The sequence below is a fragment of the Harpia harpyja genome, chromosome 13, assembly GCF_026419915.1.
Source record: "Harpia harpyja isolate bHarHar1 chromosome 13, bHarHar1 primary haplotype, whole genome shotgun sequence".
NCBI classification, from domain to species: Eukaryota; Metazoa; Chordata; class Aves; order Accipitriformes; family Accipitridae; genus Harpia; species Harpia harpyja.
Genome location: NC_068952.1, coordinates 10,461,612 through 10,484,119, shown reverse-complemented (window position 1 = coordinate 10,484,119; position 22,508 = coordinate 10,461,612). Strand labels below are relative to the sequence as shown.

General features: G+C 37.2%; 1 protein-coding gene across 5 annotated transcripts in view; it reads right to left on the bottom strand.

Annotated features, from left to right (window-relative positions):
* Positions 1-22,508, bottom strand: part of USH2A (usherin) — a 408,741-nt gene that overhangs the window by 164,090 nt on the left and 222,143 nt on the right. For all 5 annotated transcript variants that reach the window (XM_052805222.1, XM_052805224.1, XM_052805225.1 and 2 more), the window contains exon 38: positions 6,936-7,115. In XM_052805222.1, coding sequence (XP_052661182.1) covers positions 6,936-7,115 — 180 coding nt within the window. The remainder of the gene's footprint in view (positions 1-6,935; positions 7,116-22,508) is intronic.

Below are 22,508 nucleotides of genomic sequence, written 5' to 3'. Positions count from 1 at the left end.
ACGAGAATAGTGATTTGGTTCCCCCTACATTTCACACTCAGCAAGATCTTAAGAGACCTTAATTCTTCTCCCCTTAAGCTTTTTTTTTTTTTAAATATGGGAATGTGACGAATATGTAACAGGGTGACCGAACTTTGCTGGAGGCTTACAGAGTTCATTGCAAAAAGAAGAACTTCAAAGCTTCCTCAACTGTGCAAAGTAGCTCAAAAAAACCCTTGCCACTTTACTCAAGTGCTTTATGATCAGCAGGCTAACTTCCATAATCTAGATGCTTCAAGTGCAGAAAGTACAGAATGAAATGACAAAAAACCAAAAAAAACAAAAAAACCAAAACCCCAAACCCAAAAACCAACCTACAGACATTTGCCTTTGCTGACAGCTAATGAAAATGCCATTTTATTCTGGAAAGTACAGCGGCAGAAGTTGTCAAAAATAAATACAATGTAGTGAGCTTTTTAGAAAAGCAGTGCAAATCATCGTAGCCAAGTTAACACAAAAATTGATCCAATTCCTAATACTTGCATATATCTGGAAAATGGTTTAAAAGACAAAATTCATGGTGTGATTTTTCAAATGTGTTCTGTATGTTTTCACTAGGAATTTCAATGTCATTTTATTGTAGAATTCCTTCATCAGAAGAACCTAATTTATCACATAAAGAATGTTGACTTTAGAGTACTGACCAGTCTCGTTCAGATTTACACAGAATGAAAAAAAAAAAACCAAAACCCAACCATGAATAGGCTTAAGATTTATATAAAAATTGCATACTTCATCTAAATTGTGACCTTTTTTATGTACAATTGAAATTGGGCCAGAATACCTTTATGCGATGGTAGGTAATCATTTTAAATAACGATCTGCTGCTAAATTCCACAACAGACCATTTTTCCCACTTTTGTATGTACTTCTGTTTTTCAGAAGTACAATCAAGCTGTAGTTTTCCAGTGTGAAATCTGCTCTACCACAGATTTCTTCCAAGAGATCTTAAGTACCACCTGGACCTCATGCTAAGGCTAAAGTTTTGGAACGACCTGGAATGAGACCTCTGCGATGAGGTTTATTGCCTGCTTATAGATGATCAGCTGGCTATTTCTAGCTGTTGCACAGTTCTCCCTTTCTCATCTGGCACTCCCCAAGCAAGCAAAAACACCCATGTTCTTCTAGGCAACCAAATTGCAGTTTTGATCTCCATGCCCTGTTTCATGCAGCTCCAGAAGACAGAAAGCAACGTAAGAGCTGATAAATACAGGTGTCTTATGTCTGGAGCATGGTAACAGCATAGCTGTAACTATGGGCGACCTGCCTAGTCCCAAAAGGACAGGGTGCAGGGGCAAAGGGAAGGAGGCAATCAGAACAAAAAAAGACATAGTTGGAGTGTCATTGCTTTCTGACGCTCTCCAGTTTTATGAGTAGGGACTTACACTAAGGTTCAATTGAAAGCAACCTTGAGGTGGTCCTTTATGATGTGTGGAGTTAGGCTGAGCCCCAACTGGCTGCAATTTAGGAAAGTGAGCAGTAAAGTGGGCACCTCTGTGCCTCCCATCGCTGGAGTCTGACAACACAACCTTTCAGGAATGAGACTTCTCTCTTGTCCTGCCACCCCAAACACCCATCCGAAACCAAGAATAGACACAGTATGAGCTCACTGAAAGATGCGCTGAACAGACTGGGAGAGGGGAATAAAAGAAGAAAGTAGAACTAATGAAAATGACAATCAGTTCAATACTGCAGAGGTTAGAGAAGAATTATTGTTTCATTAGAACAACTCCCAGTTTTCCACACAAGCACTTTTGCAATCCTACCCTTATATCCCCATGAAATCATTTTTCTGGGCAAAAGGAACTGGAATGGACAATTTACACAGCTTGCCACTGACACTCTTTAATTAGCTAGGTCATTGATGAGGGATGTAGGAGAGCTCCTTCCCCCTCCCTACTCTAACCTGCTCTCTCCTTAAACTACCTTTAGAAAAGATATGGTCACAATTTTTCATCAAGAACTTTCTGTTAACACTCCCCACCCCTGTCGACTTGTTTGCAACAATTTTGTTTAAACATTTCCTGTTCTTCATCAAAATCAGAGATTATATTATTCTGAAGTTATAGAGATATAATGCAGATGTTTGAGAATTTGGAATTTTTTAAAATATAATTTTTTGCAATGAATAAAATAGAATGATGCCAGAAGCTTTTTTTTTTCCTAAACTACCTTTCATTTACTTTTTTCCATTTTTAAATTCTGATTTTACTACTCTACCTTTACAAGAAGTGACATAAGGGAATGTAAGAGAAAAAAAGCGAAAAAGAAACAGAAGATATAGAACAAAAAGAATCCTGTTGGATTTTAGTCTAAGTCTATAGGAAAAATAAAATTAAAAAAAAGAAAAAAAGAAAGAAAGAAAGACTAGAAAAAAGGAGAGAATTGAGAAAAACAAATAATGTCTCAGAAATATCTGAAATTTGAAGTAAAGGAAATTCTGTCAAAGCAAGTTTTATGGTGTGACTCTTAATGTGATGCTGAGCATCAGGTTTTCTTCCTAAATAATTCTGACCTAACAGCATCAGTTTGCTTTGTTTACTGAATATGCATTCATCTAAGGAGGCCTGTTGGCTTCAGTGATCAACTTACATGAGCAAATGCTTTCAGATGTGAATATAAGTTGTATGATGTGATTCTTATTTGTTTGCATAATTAGATCAATGATCCTATGACGTGGTTCAATATCCAGTCTCAGAGGTGTTGCTACCTAAACTAACAGTGGCTGAAATCCTCTGGTTGCAGGACACCATCCTCTGTAGATGTCAAACAAACATCAACAGCTACAAGTATGTAGGCTCACTTTTTGCTGCTGAGAACTAGTCCAAACTTGTAGGCAGGGGCATGCAGCATCCCATATGCAAACAAGGGACCAGCAAAGGGCAGGTACTTAAAAGTCCAAGGCAAAATCTGACATCTTTCACAGCTACACATTCCTATGTTGTGCACATCACAGACAGAGCAAATAAATGAAAAACATACTTCATAAATTACCGAAGAGATTGAAGAGACACTTCACTGCTTAGGCAAATTCTTTTTTTTTTTAGAGTATCTTCCCTTGTATGTTTTACATAGGGAATATATATCAATTCTTTCAGGCTCTTTTCTATAGGTAAATCAGCACCGAGTTAATGGTTTGTAACCACATAAAGACAACTCTGCAATGTGATACACAATTACCATCCACAACAAGCTTCATACCCCTTGCAATACTTGGGGATCCAGTCCTTTTCTGTGCTTTGGAGGTGATGATTGAGCCTCCACCTTCCTGGTACCCATCTGATCAGCAGCCTGTCTCTCTCTGCTATCTCTCTTTGCACATATTTTTTCAACATAATCTATCTTCTTCCTCTCTGCATACAGGACTTCTCATTCCCTTCCATACTAGGGCTTTTGTGGTCAAAGGAAGGGAACAAATGGATTTAACTAGAGTATAAACTATTACCAGTAGTGACTGTGACTTTCTTTTCTGTTAGCTTACCATCTCTTATTACAAAGCAATCCTAAATTAATGGGGTCCTCTATGTGCCACTACATCAGAAATAGCACTCATTAAGAAGAAAAATATATAACCAAGGACTCCATACAGAAGATTTTCTCCCAGATTTTTGCAGTTTTACATCCATTGTATCATTTCAATTCATTCACCTAATTAAATTAATTCTAAACCAATTTGTTCTCCAGATCTTTTACTGGCTGGCATCCTCAAATTAATGTGAAGCACTGGCTAGTAGATTATTTTTTACAACTTCTACCAACGCAGTTTAGGACAAGATAAATAGAACAAATTTATTCTTTTTGGAAAAAATATAAAACTCAAAAAAATTTACTTCTACCTCTGCGGTATGAAATTTGTCACTAATCATTTTAAACTATGCCCTTTTATGCTTCTTCCATTTCTTTTAGCTTTCTGTGCAGTTCTTTGATGTAACAAAGACAGTTTCAGACAAGATTTCAGTTCATCTGGAAAAAAAAGCTTTAAGTCTTGAGGCAAAAAGCAGTGTATTTAAAATTTATATACTCCATAATGCCTTTGTTCTGAACTTGAACATCCTGAAAAACTTCTCCGCTTTCTTTTGCCTTCCGACTCTGAAGATCATTTGTTCTCATGGTTTCAGCTTCTTATTATGCAACAGTGACTTTAACTGGTGGTTCCAGCATTTAAGTACATGCACAGTCATGGCTGACCCTTTCTGATCAATTGCCAATCCATACAGGTTTGACTGATAAAAGAGCCAATTAGATTTAAGCAAATTAAGGGACATCACCAATGTCAACCACTTATTAAACTGAATGCTGAATTCCATGCATACAAAACACTAATGCACCAAGTCCCATTAAGAGTTGAAATCCTAACCCCATTAGTAACTCCAGACCACTACAGGGTAAGGGTCAAAAGAAAGTTTCATATTTATGGATTAACATTTGGATTCAGTTTTTATTTTTTTAATCTTTCCAAGAACTCTTGAACCTGCACTGCAATTTTAGCCAAGAGCTTAGATAAAATATATTCCTTATTTCTAAGATTTTTTTTTTTTTTAAGCGTTTACTTTAAGCATGGCAAATCAGCTTGATGAGAAATTAAGATATATTCAATCAGGTAACACCAAATCTTTAGTGAGCTTTATATTATGTGCAATACATTTTAAATAAAAAATGAAACAAAAGAAATGCACATTGAAAGAAAATTTGTATCATAATTGAAAAACAGTGATCTGCAGTAACTTCAAAATGGAATACTCCTTTGTCCTCTACCACTCTCCCTCTTACACAATCTTCCATCAAGCTCCATGAAGTACTCCCCACAATGCAAATTTCTGAAACAGCTTTTTTGCTATCCTTGAAAAGAGAACGCTACATTTTAACACTCATTAAAAGGCTGTGATTTTGTATATAATGAGACTTCTTTCACTCTTTGATCAAACAAAACTTCTGTCAAAGTGAAATCTTGGCCACTGAAGTAAAAAATAAAATTCCTTCTGATTTTAGTAGCACCTAGATTTTATTTAATGATTTAGAAAGTGTTTGTAAGTGAAGGCACTGAATACAGCCCAGCGTAAAATTACCATTATACCCATAATTTAGCATGCAATGGAATTGTATGGCATTCAGAGAGTCATTATAATAAACGTCATAGTAAAGTAAACATACATTGTCCTAGATATACACGTGTGTCTGCATGTGTGTACACATATAGTGAGGATATAGTGTGTGTGAGAGTACTTCTCTCATATGCAGCACTTCATTTATTATTCATTTCACTACAGATCACAGTCCACTGGACAATAGTATGGAAGATTTCTTTAATAACTCTCACTGCTAATTTAATTCTACTTAAACACACATATCCTAGTGAATGCCACATGCTTTTCAGCATGATTTTATGTGTAAATCAGGATAATATGTTTTCAGATCATTAACTAAAAGGAAGCATGAACTAAAACCTATTTAATCAATGAGGTATTGCTTTTAAACTACCACAAGGTCATAAAAAAGATAATTTCAAAGCTATAAGTTTTCTAATTGTAATCAACAACAATCTAATGATGAAAGAAAGTGTATCTTAATGGCTATCATAAACTTGTGCACATCCTTGCCTATCTTTAAAGATCCTTCACCTTCTTATTTAGTAAAATTTTCACTACCAAATTTTGTAATTTCTACATGCAAAATTGAAGTGTGACACTGGGATTAGAAATGTCAGTGTCTTACTGCTCAGTCTTAAGTGAGCAGTAAAACTCAGATGCAGTTTTATTATTATATGACAATGTATATTTGTTAATATTAGGTATAATTTGGCAATCAGATTGGAAAAGTATAAAATGTGCTAGGAATTTACCTTTTCCTTCTTGCTCAGTAGTCTGTCGTACAAACTCTGCCTTTTATTTATTCACTTCTCACAAGCCTTTCTGTTGGTTTGGCCCCAAAACCAATCCATCTGCCAACAGCAACCAACCAACAGCAAACTGTTCCAAGTGTAATTGTATTTTTGAGCTGTAAGGTTTACGGGATTTTTTGTTTGGTTGGTTTTATTTTCTTTTATTTTCTTTTTTTACTTTCAAATGATATGTGCGTCACTCTACACTATTCCTGCTCATCAGCTACACCTAGACACCTCTCAAGATCAAGTTTTGTTGGGCTCTCACTTTGGAATTCAAAATTGCTTTAAATTCATTGTTTCCACTGGCATTTGTTCAACAAAAGCTAATTCACTAGAATGTTCATGAAAAGAGAATGCAAAAGGAAAACATATACATCAGCTGTAAATTTAAGCTTTCATTTAAAAAAAAAAAAAAACAAACAACCAAAAACATGCAGAGTGTTTAGGGATTATTTGCTCAGTTCTCTTACTTCAATTTTTTATGAACATAACATCCAAAGTGGCTTAGAGCCTCATTCACTGTAAATCAGCACATGGCAATTGATTTGCCAACAGCTACGCCAGTTTGTGGATTCTGGCTCAATATATTACCAATGGTTTATACCACTATTATGAAACAAATTATCTGAGTCCATCCAGTAAGTGCTCTTTGTCAGCACTTAACTTTTATTCTAAAACAGATTACAAAATGCAGGTGACTTTCTCTATATTCTTAGATTAGATTAGCTGTCCGTGATAGAATACAACACCATTCACAGAAAAAAAAAATGAAGTATATAATGCACTTCTCACCTACATGTTATCTATGCAACTACCTGTTTTCATTCCCTAGTTCTTAAACTGAGCAATGTGACAAATTAGAAGCTGAAAAGAACAACTTTGTTAGTAAGAACTACTAATGCAAACATATTCTTCTGAACTTCCAGTCCTCAGTTCCAATAATAAATACCGGTTTGCTCAGCAAAGTATTTGTGTAATTGTTACATGCACAGAAAAAGCACTTTTTCATACTTACCTCCTGGAGGCATGACTATTGTTATAGCATCACTTATCAAGCTGCCCTGGCTGTTGGAAGCATTCACTTGTACTGTGTAGTTAGAAAATGGAATCAGTCCTTTAATGGGTACCCATACATTGGATTCGTTGCTGCTGCATAACATCCGAGTACCATTCACAATAGAATAATTAGCATTAGCTGTTATGAAAAAAAAGGGGGGGGAACAAATGTTAGACTTGCATCTGCTACAATTCACTGTCTTTATGAACCAAGTCTTATTTCTACTCAAATGAAAAGTTGCCATTGATACCATTGGCACCAAAAACCAGCCTGTTTGGAAGAACAAGTATTATTCACCATTTTCTCCTCCTTTTGCCAACAGTTTGTGGTACTTGTAAAACTTGAAAAATAAATGAACCAACCATGCAGTTGCAAAGCTGACTGTTATATACTCCAAACAGAAGCCAGTCTTCAGAAATTACTCAAGTTCTAAAACAGTTGTGTAATAACTGCAAATTCAAAACATTAAGGTTAATTATTCTGCCTATGAAAAACTGGTAAAACTTCCTGAATTCACTAGAAAAACACTTCACTATAAAAACTCTAGAAAAAAACTTACTTAGTTTATAAGCTAACTCCATTGCATACATAAGAATTAGTCATATGCAGTAAGAAACACATGCTTTTCAGCATGGCCTGCAGTCCTCTCAAAGATAATAGAAGGCTTTGAAGTATTCGGTTTATCAGCTGAAATTATCAGAGGACACCACAGCAACCTACATGTCCTTTACAAACCTTTTAAGATCGCAAACTTAAGATAAGACAATATTCTATCTACCCTACAAAAATAACAAAATAAACCTTTTCAAAATACCTGATGAGTAAGACTGGAAAATAAAAAAAAAAAATCGTACGTCAAGTAACAATTTTTTTTGACTCAATGAAGATTTCACTCACGTATCTGAGAGCAAAAATGAGCTCATTTAAAGATTATCCAATATTTTGAACATATAAAGTGCTATATAAATGATTAATATTATTACTACTATCCATCATTCCATGGAGACCTCTCACATTGAAGTCGACGGAAATTCTGCATTACAAACAACAGCAGAATCACACAAGTCTCAGAACACAGGTATGAGAATGAGATTAAACAGAATATAACTATTAAAAATACCATAAATTAATTAAGGCATTGTCACAGGCAGAAGATTGAATATTCACATCCAAGTCTTCTACAAAATCTAAATAAGAAAGAATTTAAAAAAACTAGAAACTCTCTTTTAATTAAGTTTTTAAGTGAAACTCATTGGGTTTACTCATTTTTATGCAAGATTCAAATGAACTGTTAAAACTGAAATATTATTAAACCTGAAAGAGTTTTTCAAATATTCCATATTTCTACCATGTGCGCTAACATGTGCATATGCGCAGTACATTTCAGTCATGCTCTCATTACATTTTACCATGAGTGAGTGATCTGGACTTTGCTCTAATTTGGGGATTCCTATACACAATCTGTGATTCACTTACAGTACACATCCAGCCATTCCATTATTTTGATGTTCACAGAGCTGCACAAAGCGTGTTTTCATTTATTCTGCTGGTAACATATGGCAAACATACTATCTGAGTTTTTGGGGAGGGGAACAGTTTTGTAAAACTCTTATTATAAATCTGCCTTGTAGTCTAGTTCCTCGTTGCTCAAATTCTACCTGGATAACACCATGTCATAGCACCAGACTGCCCGAACAGGCCACAGTAGTGTGAATGCAGAATAATTTCATGAAACCCGATCGATTTATTTTGGATTTCACTGAATTTTACATTAGCCTGAGAGACCCCATTTTCTACACAGCAATGGAGACAAAGCTGCTTATCATGCAAGAACAACCACTTTTTACACATTCCACATACAGACATAGCAATTCTGCAGAAGCAAAGTTATTTTGTCTGAGATTACTCTTATGGACCCAGGCTACTTGGCCAGCACTAAAAAAATGCATCTGCATTACTTGATCTCAGCTCTTAAATTGTATACCAAACCCTCCTTCTGCACCTTTGTGGAACTGTCCCTCTGTGTGATCTGGGGGTAGATACAATCCAGCAAAGCACATTTGTCCCATTATCTATCACAGTTTTTCTGTGCACCACTGGGCAGTCTGCACCTTATTTGCAACGCCCACCCAACAACACGTGACTGTTGTATGCACCTATTGTTTTATTAACAACAATAAAGCCATTAGAAATGGCCAACTGACATATACATTCTTAAGGTCCTAGTGACATGTAACACTTAAGGACTCGTCTGGCTGTGAAGAGAGATGCATTTTTAAAATATTTCACCTAAAATGTGTAGGAAAGTTTAAAAATCCAGTGTTGACAGATCAAGGCACATCGGATAAATGCAAACCTCAAGCATAAAAGTAGGCTCCCTAACAGCAATTTATGTGCCCAATTCATGAGAAAATTAAACTTTTTCTATCTACAGTACAGTTTTAACATGTTAATATTTTTATTCTCATCCACCTGAGCCCAGAATGAAAGCACGTACTTCCTCTGCTGATATTTTTATTCCACTATTAATCTTTCTTCCAATGGCTAACTATACTATATTTTTTAAAATACAGTTTCGAGTAACAGAAAAGGATTTAAAAGGATAACACTCCTTATTCCAAGTTGCCTGGATAACAACATTAATATACAGTAATTATACAATTAGTTGTAACATTAAATTCTAGTTATAGCAGAGTGATTACTCGGCAATTATAAGAAGTATATAATTACTCAATAATTAGGAGAAGTATGTAATTACATAACCATTTTATTTAGCTCAAAAATGAACTTGCAAATTTACAATGAGATAGACAACGTGGCAGTTCAAAATTTTTCGTTGCTTCTAATAAAAAGCTGAGGAGTACTTGCAAGTTTCCTAACTTGAATTTTACACAGACAAAAGGTGTTTTGTTCCAGTTCCCAGTCAAGCAACTTACTGCTACTGGCAAGTAAAATATTAGAAGAACATTTTTAAAATGCAGGTCTTGCTGGGGATGACTTGCAATATGCAGTTTTGCCACTTCTCACTGCTTAAACTTTGCTTTCAGTGGGCTGGAAAATGCAGACACATAGGTTCAGCCTGACAGAAAGCGATACAGTGATAACCCTGTCATATCACTCTGCACCATTCCTGCCTAGACTGCTTCAGTGTGGACCCTATTTGTGAGTATAAGCGGATGAGGCTTCTCTTTTTCCATTTTTCATGTGTGTTTTTCTCTCCAACCTGCTCACAGGTCCTACTGTAGCCTACCAGCCAGTCTGCTGCAGACCTAAACAGCAGCTGCCTCAGACACTGGTGAAGTCCTAAGAGACATTGTTTTACTTCAGACAAGTGGTTTCTACCGGAATATCTCCTCATTCCTGCACATTTCTGCCTTGTAACTCCTGCCATGAACAGTTACTAGCACTCCAACAAGCAAGATCCCTTCAAGACACAGCTAACACGAACAACCTAACTACGGAGGCAGAAAACAAACTAGAACTGGCTCACCATGTCCTTCAGCACTTCGACACGCAAGCTCCTGTACCCAAAGGTGAATTCAGATGGAATGGGGCTCAGAGCCACCACTTCCTATAACCTCTCAAAAAAGACCAAACCCTTTGCAGACATGAAAGGCTTCCCCATGCTCCTTAATCTTTCCATATTTTTGCATCATGATGGTTCTGTTCTTTTACTAGACTTCCTGCTTCCCCATGCTCCTTAATCTTTCCGTATTTTTGCATCATGATGGTTCTGTTCTTTTACTAGACTTCCTGCTCATATGGTTCTTCGTATTTCCCCCAATACTTCTGAGGAACTTCTTTGGCCAAGTCTGGTATTTGAGAAAAGGCTGTACTGATCCCAGTTTATTCCTGGTTTATACCAGATCAAAGTATCTCAGTTTTTCAGGAAAACATTATCCAAAAGAAGAAATTAGAGCTAAAGACTATCCATATATGTACTTAAAAACTATGTATACTTGAAACAAAGTCAAGTAATAAAACACACTTACATTAAAAAGATACACAAACACATGTTCCATTCAAAATCATTGTTTAAAAGTGCTAAGCTTCACATAGCACTCTAGCTGGTGAGTATTTGTGTTTGAAGGTTCACTATGGTTTTGGATGGACACTTTGAAGGGGGCTCCCAAGCAGATGTGCATTCCCGTCACTGAGTACCCCTGTAAATAGGAGAATAAAGCTCCTGCGGGTCGGTGGTGCGTAAATTACTGCTGTCCTGGGTCCATCATCCTATGGGGTTCACTAGATTGAAATAACATAAATGGGTATCCTTTTCCATTCTTGTTATAATCATTGTCACAAGAATTTTAATGCCTCATATATTCCATAATTTTTTTCTGTGTGCTGTACTGCTCTGACCTTTTCAATATTCTGTAATTTGACTGGCTGGCCATTTCAAGTTCTCTCCTTTTTACAGCCTTATTAACTTGTGGAGAAGAGGTGAAATGGACAGCCAATCAGAATACATAATATTGCAAAGGTCATGGTAGTACAGTATAGTATCAGCAGACACAGAATACTGTATATTAGTCATTAGCGTTCTGATATCTTATTCATATGACAAAGGTTGTAAGGAACGCAGGAAATGGTACAACATGAAAGCATTCTCATGACAAAGACTGCAATGTAAAAAAGAAATAATACAAACTAAACACATTCATCTCATTTAAAAACTGGGTTTTTTTCCAGAATTTGCCACATTCAAAGGTACTCTTTCCATCTGGATCAAAAGTAATGTTGTTAAGGAAAAAGGTAATAAATTGAGATGTTTCCTTTTAATGTATTAAACAGAAAAAAATTCATGTTTCATATGTGTGGGCAAATGCCAAATGCTTCTATTACTACCACTGCATTTGTGATTATTAAAGTAATAAGTTTAAACATAACCAGCCTAATGTGTCGGTATTGCAAACAAACTGACACAACTATGCTGCTGACTTCAGAAAGCAAGGAGGCCATGCTAGTGAAAAATACTACTGGGTGCTCATGTTCTTTTCTTTCCCTAATCACCAAGAGCTAGCCGTCATAATACAGACGATATTGGTCAAAAATCAACTTCCCTATACTTCTCTGTTTGTATTCTTAAGGGACTTCAACAACCGAGCCGCCTTTGTAAAAGAGGTTTCTACCTCTTCCTATTTGCGGTGTCCTAGAAATTGGCTGACTGTTCATCTTATCCCGATTTGTTTGAACTTAAATGATATTATAGGACCATGGCTTGTGAAATTCAGAGAGATTTCCACCTAAAAGGTACTTCAGCCTGAAACACTTAAGTCTTATCATCACAAATGTTTAATGAGCTATTATTTTCTTTCAATATCACTATTTCAAGATAACATGAGGCTTCAATTACAAAAGTACACTACATATTGTGTGCTACTACATGGCAAAAGGTATTTTTCAAGTGAGTTTAAGGCTTTGTGTCATGCTTTGAATTATTATTACCAATCTATACTGCTTCCATTATGTACATACAGGTCCTGATAACCTTTTTTACATTAGAGAACGTGTTGCTCCACAATATTGAAACAGATAGAAGCAGAACTATTACCACTGTAGAAGACTACTTAAAGAAAAAAGGTAGCAAAAATCCAGGTCACAGAACAGTTCATATGAGGATCTAAAGAATTATACAAAGATTACTTAGTTAACTAGCACAAACATTTTTATGTCTGCTTTATATGTGTGTGAGCATACAGAGGTTAAGTATCTTATCCTGGGCCATAGAAAAAGTTAATGTCAGAATAGCAAAATAAAAATGAAACAAAAACTCACTTTTTCATTCCTTTTACCCATCTTTCCCTGTACCTTGCCCTCATTGCCCACCAGTTTCTGTCCCTGTGCTGGTTTCTGACTCTTTGGCACCACATCTTTTTGGGGGAAAACCTGTGAATATGCACACTTCCTCATCTGTAAGCTTATTCTTTTGTCCATTAGTTTTGCCTATTCTTCAGCCTCATTAACTTCCACACAAGCTACTCCTTTCCTCCCAGCTAAGATTTTTCTTCTTTCTCTCTCTCCCTTTCCCACTCTTTCTAGCGCAGTATTCAGAATAAAAAACTGTGACTTTCCATTAGTTTGATTATCCCAACAAAACCAGCTAAAAATCTTTCCTCATCATTATTGGTGACTCTCTTTTCCTATGAACTGTAATAATGAACTGTTCTCCAATTGTCATCCCAATTGTTATCCTGATCTTATGAAATGGTTTTTATGCTTTGATGCCATATCCCTCTTTTCAACAAAGAGTTGGGGGCTTTTTTGTGTTTTCTGGTGGGGTTTTTTTGGTTTTGGGTTTTGTTTTTGTTTTTTTCCAGATGAATACACTGCCAATTTTGCGCCTCAATCTCCTGAACCACTATTTGTTCCTCTGCTCCTGAGTTGACAGATGTATTGTTCCTAAGGACATATCATGGTCTCAGTCCGTCAAACTGAGTCCATAATTTAAAGACTCTGTTATCACAGGAAACCATCATTCTCATGGGTTAGGGGGTGTTGCTGGATGAGGCAAGATGGGTAATTTCAAAGCACTATAGCAAACTGGAAAAACTATGAATTCAAAATATTCATTTTCCTGTAAATAATGAACAGTTCACTTTATTTGCATTGAAAAACCCTAGGTTTTTCCTTTTTCCCTCTTAAGTAAAGAAGCCTTTAGTTTTAAGACTGAAAAATATAATATATTTAAAGAACAAGATGGAAGTCCTTATGGCTACATACACCAGAAATCTGAAAGGTCAAAGACCCACATATAGTTTCTGACTGTATTACCCAAGTTGTTTCTTTGACAGCTCAGTGTCCCTCACCTTGAAACAGGCAAAGGCACCTTCTGTGACTTTTCAGACTCAAATTTGGTACAGACATCTTAGACTGTCTTGAGATGTACAGAATGCATATGCTGAACATTCTGTCCGTCACTCTGAGCTGGCCCCCACTACAGGCTAGGGGCTGATGCTGAAAAGCTGCTTATCTGCTTTGAAAAAGACAGAGGTCCTGGTGGACAACAAGTTGAACTTGAGCCAGCAACAAGTCCTTGCAACAAAGAAGGCCAACAGCCTCATGGGCTGCATCAGGAGGGGCACTGCCAGGAGGTCAAGGGAAGGGATCCTTCCTCTCTATTCAGCCCTGGTGAGACACATCTGGAGTGCTTGTCTTGTTCTGGGCTCCCCAGTACAAGACAGATATGGACTTACTGGAGTGGAGTCCATGTAAAGATGATTAAGGGCTTGAAGCATCTGTCACACAAAGAGAGCTTGAGAGAACTGAGGTTGTTTAGCCTCAAGAAGAGAAGGCCTGGAGGGGGGAGGATCTTATCAGTGTGTATAAATATCTGATGTGAGGGTGTAAAGAAGCCAGACACTTCTCAGCAGTATACAGCAACAGAACAAGAAACATTGGGTACATACAGAAAATACAAGTAAATCTGTTTAAACCTAAGAAAAAACTTTTTTACTTTGAGGTTGGTCAAACACTGGAACAAGTTGCCCAGAGAGGTTGTGGAGTCTCCATTCTTGGTGATAGTCAAAACCCAATTGGACACTGTTCTGGGCAATGTGCTCCAACTGGCCCTGCTTGAAGAAGTGGGGTTGGACTAGATGATGTCTAGAGGTGCTCTCTGACATCAGCTGTTCTATGACTCTATGAAAATTTGCAGAATACTTCAAGAACCCTAAGGCAAAGCAGGGGTAATCATCACAATTAAAGCATGTTCCTGTCAGTAGAAATAAGTGATCATTAGTGTTACAAACACAAAGGAATGTGCATTTATATGCTCATTAATTCTATGGACTGAAATATGAATAAAGCCCACAGCTTGACGGGGAAGCTCATACAAGAAAGTTAGCACAGACCCTATGGATAGTTAATGACTGCAGCCGAGATTAGGCTCTGTCATGATGGCAGGCACAGAAGAATGTTTGGTGTGTGGTCTCATCTACCCTTCTGAACTTCCAGTTCAGTGCCATGAGGCTTTCAACTTAAAAACTCTGTAATAGTAGATGAGACTGTCAAGAAGAAACTTTTTTCATTTTAATTACTAGTTTAGGTTTTCTCATTACTCTTTCATAAAGAGAAATGCCCAATGAGTCTTGCAATTGAGTCTGTCTCATTTAGACTTTCCGGTTAAAACAGTGTATTCAGTATGGTGTTAAATCTCTGCTGTAAACATATTCATCTGTATTGTAACTCACTTTGCTGCAACAGCATCAAGGGGCATCTGTCCTGGACCCCCCTGCACACTGTACTAAGTGTTGTTGGGACACACTATAAGAACTCAGTCCATAACCTAAAGAAATCATAAAACATGGTGAGGCCACCCAACTCTGGAAAGCATTCTATGAATAGAACCAGCTTATGTGGACTTCACACAGGCTTCCAGTATCCAGGTGTTCCTATCCCAACATGAACAGTAGAAAGCGTCCCAGCACAGTTTAGTACCCCAAGTGGCATAACATCACATTGTCTATAAATGACCAGAAGGCATCAAATAGCAAAAATGTTTGCTATAATTGTGATGTTAAGTTGATGGTAGAGCATATAATTATTGATTTAATCCATTTTGTTTGAGGGGTTTTATAGACAAATGGTGAAACTTTATAAAGTTTATTTCATGAGAGATTTTACACACTAAAAAAATTTCAGAAAGAGTTAGCTTTAAAATCTTCAAGTTTGTTTTTCCATGGCTAGAACATTCTTTCTCTAGCTGCAGCAGTACATAAATGGAGATTATCACAGTATCTGGTTTCTGAATCTATGCCCATAATTCATGGATGCCAATAAGAATTTTCCATTCTCCAGGGACACTATCAGAAGGAGACTAGCTAAACACACAGAGCAGAACTGGGAGTCTCAAATCCATAATCAAATATCTAGATTGATTGTGTCACTTGCACTTGTATTGATTTCAATTGGAGCAGCTGACCCAAGGGAATAATAAAAATGTGGAATAAAACTGATTTATGAGAACAAAATAAATCCTTTTGTGAGTGGTAATGAATTGGTACTATTTAACCCTTTCAATCACAAAGGGAGAACACTGTTTATTTTTTTCAGAATGCTGAGTTAGCCAAAAGAAGTCATATAAAAAATGTCAATGCTGTCAAATACCATTGCACTTAGTTGTAATACTTTGGAAGGAATGAAGCTCTAAACTTGATCTAGGATTTTTATTTGACATAAAACATTCTTTTGGCTTTTCCAGTCACTTTACATGAGGAATCATAAATGATGCACTTGTAGATTGAAAGAACCACACAATCACTCAGGTGAGTGTTTGTTGTACTTATAGAGTAGCTCCCTCTAGCCTATTTAGGGCAAAAACTTGTAGAGTAACATAAACAGCTGTATCAACTGCACACAATCATCCCTATAAAAGGATGACCTATCATAGCATCTTGATCTTTCTGGTGTAACACTAGAATGTTATGTAGTCAAAACCTAATTTGATCCCCGCTTATACAGTTCAAATAAAAACTTCACAAAAGCTTGTCAAATCCCAGTTTTCGTCATGCTTTCTCTACCTGAGAAAACAGATGGGTTTTACATTAGTCTCTAAAAGACAAGCATGTATGTGTCGGTTTCAAACAAATAAGTATCCAAATGCAATTTCTTCACCTGCAGAAGCTCTAGTCAGATTATATATATTTTGGTTTGGTCATGTGTTTATATCATTGACACTAATCATTTTGTCTTCAATGTCATAAACTGTTTTTCGCGTTTAGGATTTACCATAAATACCTAAGCACTGTCAATGTAGCTTCCTCAGCTTTCACGTGGGTTAAAAACTCTGGAAGACATTCATTAACTAAAAGACTGTTTTCATAGGAGAACTGATTGGCAAATTCCCTTTTACTCAATACTGCTTACCAGTGCCATCTCCAGAAGATTGCTAGTATTCCCTAGACTATTCCAAGGGAGAAGGGATGGTCTCAGAGACTAGCCTGTTATTGGCAGTCACTAGGAGTTTCAGCCTGTTAAGAACTGATACTACGTTCCTCACAGAAACGGGGTTCAGCCTTATGTATCTGCTTTATAACATGAAAAAGCAGATTATGCAGTACAATATAGAAACAGACCAGTGTACACGTGACAAAAACATAACTATGTGAACAGAGAGATGCAGAAGATAATTAAAACACTATCCACAGTCTGATGCTAGAGTCTTCACCAAAGAAACAGTCCAATGTAGAAATTAGAGAGAGACTGCTTTGATTTTACTTTCCTCTGAGACACCTGTACCAAAGAACAGAAAAGAAAAGCATAGAATCATAGAATCATAGAATCATTTCGGTTGGAAAAGACCTTCAAGATCATCAAGTCCAACCATTAACCATGCCCCCTAAACCATGCCCTGGAGTACCCTATCCACTCGCTTTTTGAATACCTCCAGGGATGGTGACTCAACCACTTCCCTGGGCAGCCCATTCCAATGTTTGACAACCGTCTCAGTAAAAAAATTTTTCCTAATATCTAACCTAAATCTCCCTTGCCTCAACTTGAGGCCATTTCCTCTTGTCCTATCTCCAGCCACCTGACAGAAGAGACCAACACCCACCTCACTACAACCCCCTTTCAGGTAGTTGTAGAGAGCGATAAGGTCTCCCCTCAGCCTCCTCTTTTCTAGACTGAACAACCCCAGATCCCTCAGCCGCTCCTCATAAGACTTGTGCTCAAGGCCCCTCACCAACTTGGTTGCCCTTCTCTGGACACGCTCCAGCACCTCAATGTCTTTCCTGTAGTGAGGGGCCCAAAACTGAACACAGTACTCGAGGTGCGGCCTCACCAGTGCCGAGTACAGGGGAACAACCACCTCCCTGCTCCTGCTGGCCACACTGTTCCTGATACAGGCCAGGATGCGATTAGCCTTCTTGGCCACCTGGGCACACTGCTGGCTCATATTCAGCCGGCTGTCAACCAGCACCCCCAGGTCTTTCTCTGCCGGGCAGCTTTCCAGCCACTCTTCCCCAAGCCTGTAGCGCTGCATGGGGTTGCCGTGACCGAAGTGCAGGACCCGGCACTTGGCCGTGTTAAACTTCATACAATTGGCCTCAGCCCATCGATCCAGCCTGTCCAGATCTCTTTGTAGAGCCTCCCTACCCTCAAGCAGATCGACCCTGCCTCCCAACTTGGTGTCGTCTGCAAACTTGCTGAGGGTGCATATCTGGTGCTGAAGGAAATCATGCTAGTAGATGGTGTATCGTGAAGCTGTTCAGAATCTACGGAAACTTGACTAAACATTACCCAATAATCATCCCAAAGTGCATGCAAAACTGAGTTTTCTAGCCATGCAAATCAAACTTTAAATGGCAAATTACTCAGTGCCAAAATACCCCTAAGTCTTGCTCTAGTGAACAGATTAAACATGGCTATTTGAAAATGGGTCACGCATTTCCCTTTTTCACCCTCAAACTTCTTTAGGACTAGTGAGTTTTATTAGTGAGGTCTTTAGCTAAAACTAAGGAGATAAACAGATGAAATGAAGGAAGGGGATGAAATATGAAAATCTCCTTAATGGCCGACTTGGAAAAGCAGCTAAGGGCTCCCACAAAAGCATCGTACTTTGGGAATGGGGAGGGTATCTCTCTGGTGCAGCTGGTGGCGATGACAAATACGCCAATGCTGTTGCTCATGATGGGAATGATTTTTGCCATGCTGTCCCTCTGCCACTACATACTTTCCATTGGGAACTGCTCAAACTCCCTGATGGTTGTTCCCATTTATGATGCTATTTGTGCTGCGTGGAGTATGTTAACATGGTGCAAGTGTTGTACACTCAGTGGTCACTAAACACCTGCGTATATATATTAATGGATAATACTTATCAAACATTTAAATTACTATTATTGACTTTGTTGTGTACTAGGTTTTGGGAGGTAAAGACCTGGTGGGGAGAGGCAATTCTCACAGCATCATAGCTGCTCCTACGAAGATCCTCTGTAACAACACTATTGGGGTTTGCAGGTGCAAGACCATGAGAAAAATCATCCAAGAATAACAGGATGAGAACTATAACAGAAAATACTTCCAGAGAGGCTCTGGAAAACACTGCCTCAGCAGCATCAGGGTCCTTAGCATTAGTAACATTAAGGCACTAAGGTACCTTAGGCACTGTGCAACATCATAGCAGTACAACAAACTGAAACGGAGTAAATATTTCATTATATATTACAAAGGTAACTGGTAAATTACCAATATCATTAATATCACCACAATTTCTCAGATTCATATCCCTTTTGAAAACTTTACTCTTCTTTTAAAGTCGAGGATCTCTACTCTCCTTGGGACAGCTTATTGAGAAAAGGATTATTTTTCTTATTAGTAAAATTTAGTGTGCCTATGTATCAAAAAAAAAAATAAATCAAGGATCACTACTGGGGAATTCAGGTTGCAGAGTGTATAGGGTTACTGCGCAATCCTAAATTACTGGAGTAAAGTTGGAATGACATTTCCTGTCCTTCATAGATAGATGATGGTCTGTCCCTGGCACAGGAACACATGATATAAACATTTTTGGTAAGTGATTAAATGGAAGAAGAACACTGTCCTGATATTTACCTACTATGGAAAAAAAATTCAGATTTCTTTGGTACGAGCTTCTTGCATGTTCAGCTACATGAGAGGAAAGGCTTAATAACTACTCAACAATAGGAAAAAAAAATTAGCAAGTTTTTGAAGAAATAGCTTGTCTTGAAAATAAATCATATGCTTTGATTACATTTATGGAATGACTATACTGCCATTTCTGTAAAAGAATTTTTCTTACAAATATTAAAACACATCTGAACTTTTATCTATTGTCAGGTATTGCATATTCAGTTGAAGCAACTGTCAATGCAAATCTATACTTAGATATTTATATTTTGAGGTAATTACACAAACAACCATGTCTAAAAGAAATTCACTATGAAAACTGGTTATTCACTATGAATAACAAGTCCCTCAGAAATGTTTTAGTAATTTCTCAAAATTGTTGTGTTCTTTTTAAATTGTCAGATCTAAACGTAAAACACTTACCACCTTCTGCATCTTTGAAGATAACATCCCACAGAATTTTCATTCTCCATTCTTAAGCCTTCAACACAAGACATGCTAGGAACTGTAAGGAGCTTCAGCATTCCTCTCCCCACTTCTGTTGGCATCTGCAGGTGGCATGTCTTCCCCCAGCAGACATTGCTTTTATGCACTAGCTTGATTCTTAACATTCCCTACCTGAACTCTGGTTGGAGAGTGTACTGAAAGCACTGTGCCCAATCAAGATTATAAGAGGAACCTTCTAATAGAAGCCAAATTAATAGATGGTCTGTGTTTTCTTCTATTTATTTATATATAGTAAATATTAAACTAAAAAGATTAGATGAACAAAATTCTAGTGTATATATGCAAAAGTCAACTTGTTTATAGATGTAGGGTTGGTTTTGTCTTTTTTTTTCCTTTTACCAGAAAGTGCTGTATTCTGCTGTCAGAATTCTTGTTTGCCAAGAGAATGACTAGGCTGCAAGGAAGCTTTCTGGTACAGTATCTCCAAAAAAGCAGAGTTACCAGATGAATAATTTTCCCTTTACAAAAATACCAGATGAACTACATTGCTGAAAAGTAAGAACCTTGGATGAAATGTCAGTAACGGAAGTTACAAAAAGAAAAAAGAAAAAAAAAAAAACACAAAACCCCAACCCAAACCACCCAACTAAACAAACAAAAAAAACCCCAAATCACCAAAACTCCCCCAAAAACCCCACAACCCCCTCAAACTGAAAATAATGTACATTGATTTCTACATTCACAAGCAACAAAGAGTTCTGAGTATAACCCTGCAACTTCGTGTTGTGAAACTCCCTAAGGACATACACTTAATTAAGGATTCTCTTTATGTCAAACTTGCATTCACATGCATCACAACATCCAGGGGACTACAGATTTGGATTCATTTTGTGCTAATGCTGTCATCTGACACAGGTGGGAAGATAAGAATTTCCTCCAACTCTCTCCTCTGGAAAAGAGGTAATACCTGATTCTTCCTGTACTAGAACTTAATTTCAGATATCCAGATGCAATTAAAAATGACCCTGTACTTAATCTAAACCAGCCTGAGGGTAAATAGGGCTGAATGAGGAAACTACTCGAGGGAAATAAGCCTGACTCTGTCACCTTTCATTCCCCCTCAAGTCCTCTGAGAATTGGAAGTATATCAGATGATAAGAACTTTAACTCCTCTTAAAGAGAGAAAAGCTGTTTGTGATCTGGTGATACTAGTATTTCATGCCTTGGACTAACCAATTGCAAAACAAATTCCTCTTTAAGGCTTCTTCCAAGGAGGCACCAGGACTTGAATGACTTGAGGCAAAGCAGCTTGTCTTTGCAGGAAAACATGTTGCCTGAGCATTGCAGAATTGCGACAGAGCCCTCAATTTCTAAATTCATATTTGATCCCCATATGCAGTTTGCTGGGAACAAATACTCTTCTGGAAAACATACCTGTATAGATCAGAATGGTGAAACAGACTCAATAAAGCTCCTTCCTGTATTTTAACAAGTACTTTCAAAGTGAAAGATTGTCAGAAAAATCAACAGTTGAACTAGAAAATGAAGGCTAATTGATACAGATATTTCTCTTGCATACATTGTTAAACCGTGGTCAAACTATGGAAAAATCCATTATCAGTATCCTCCTCTATCAGCAGAAAATGCAAAGTACCTCCTGCTGATGATCTACATTTCACACTTGCAATTCCACAGTGACCTTTTCAATCAGTTTATGATAGCATTTCCTTCTCTTTCAATTTGGCTATTGATAAATGTTGACCAGGTGCACACTATTTACCAAGACTTTGCCACACTAGTATCTAAAAATCCAAAAATAAGTATCATCTGCAGTATCAGAACTAAACAGCAATGAAAAACCAGGACATGCATTACGAAAGATTTATATTGGATTCAAAAGTCAGGAATTTAAAGAAGTCTGTACAATTAGATCATTCTCTCTTGCTTTTATGTATTACAATGTAGTCTTTAGTGATGTATTGTTGTTTTTACTGTAAGAGGATAAACATTCCCCACTCCCCAAAAAACCCACAGCAACTTTAAATCTTTTGCAAATTATTTAAGATGATCTGTCCCTGTTAGAAAACAGTCTAGAATAAAATACAACTTATTATAAGAACTAAACAACCAATAAGCTCCCAGGCTGTTCACTTTAATTCTTATAATGTACGCATATTTATAAAAACAGCTGGATGGAAAGTTATATTGTAACTTAAACAAATACGATGAATGGCAGATCCATTTGGTGGAAAAACAGTGTACATAAAATACTAAGACAGTCAGAGAGAGACATACATATGTGAAATTTGAAAGATTTGGAACAGGACAAAAAAGGAGCTAAGCCTGGGGACATCTATAGAATATTCAGCATGAGATCAGCTGGTGTCTCTCAAGTGTTGGAATAAGAAGTTCATGACAGAGAAAGTGTTAAGTTACACGTTATTTAAACACTTTCCATGTCATCAACCTGCTATCTCAACATACCATATGCTA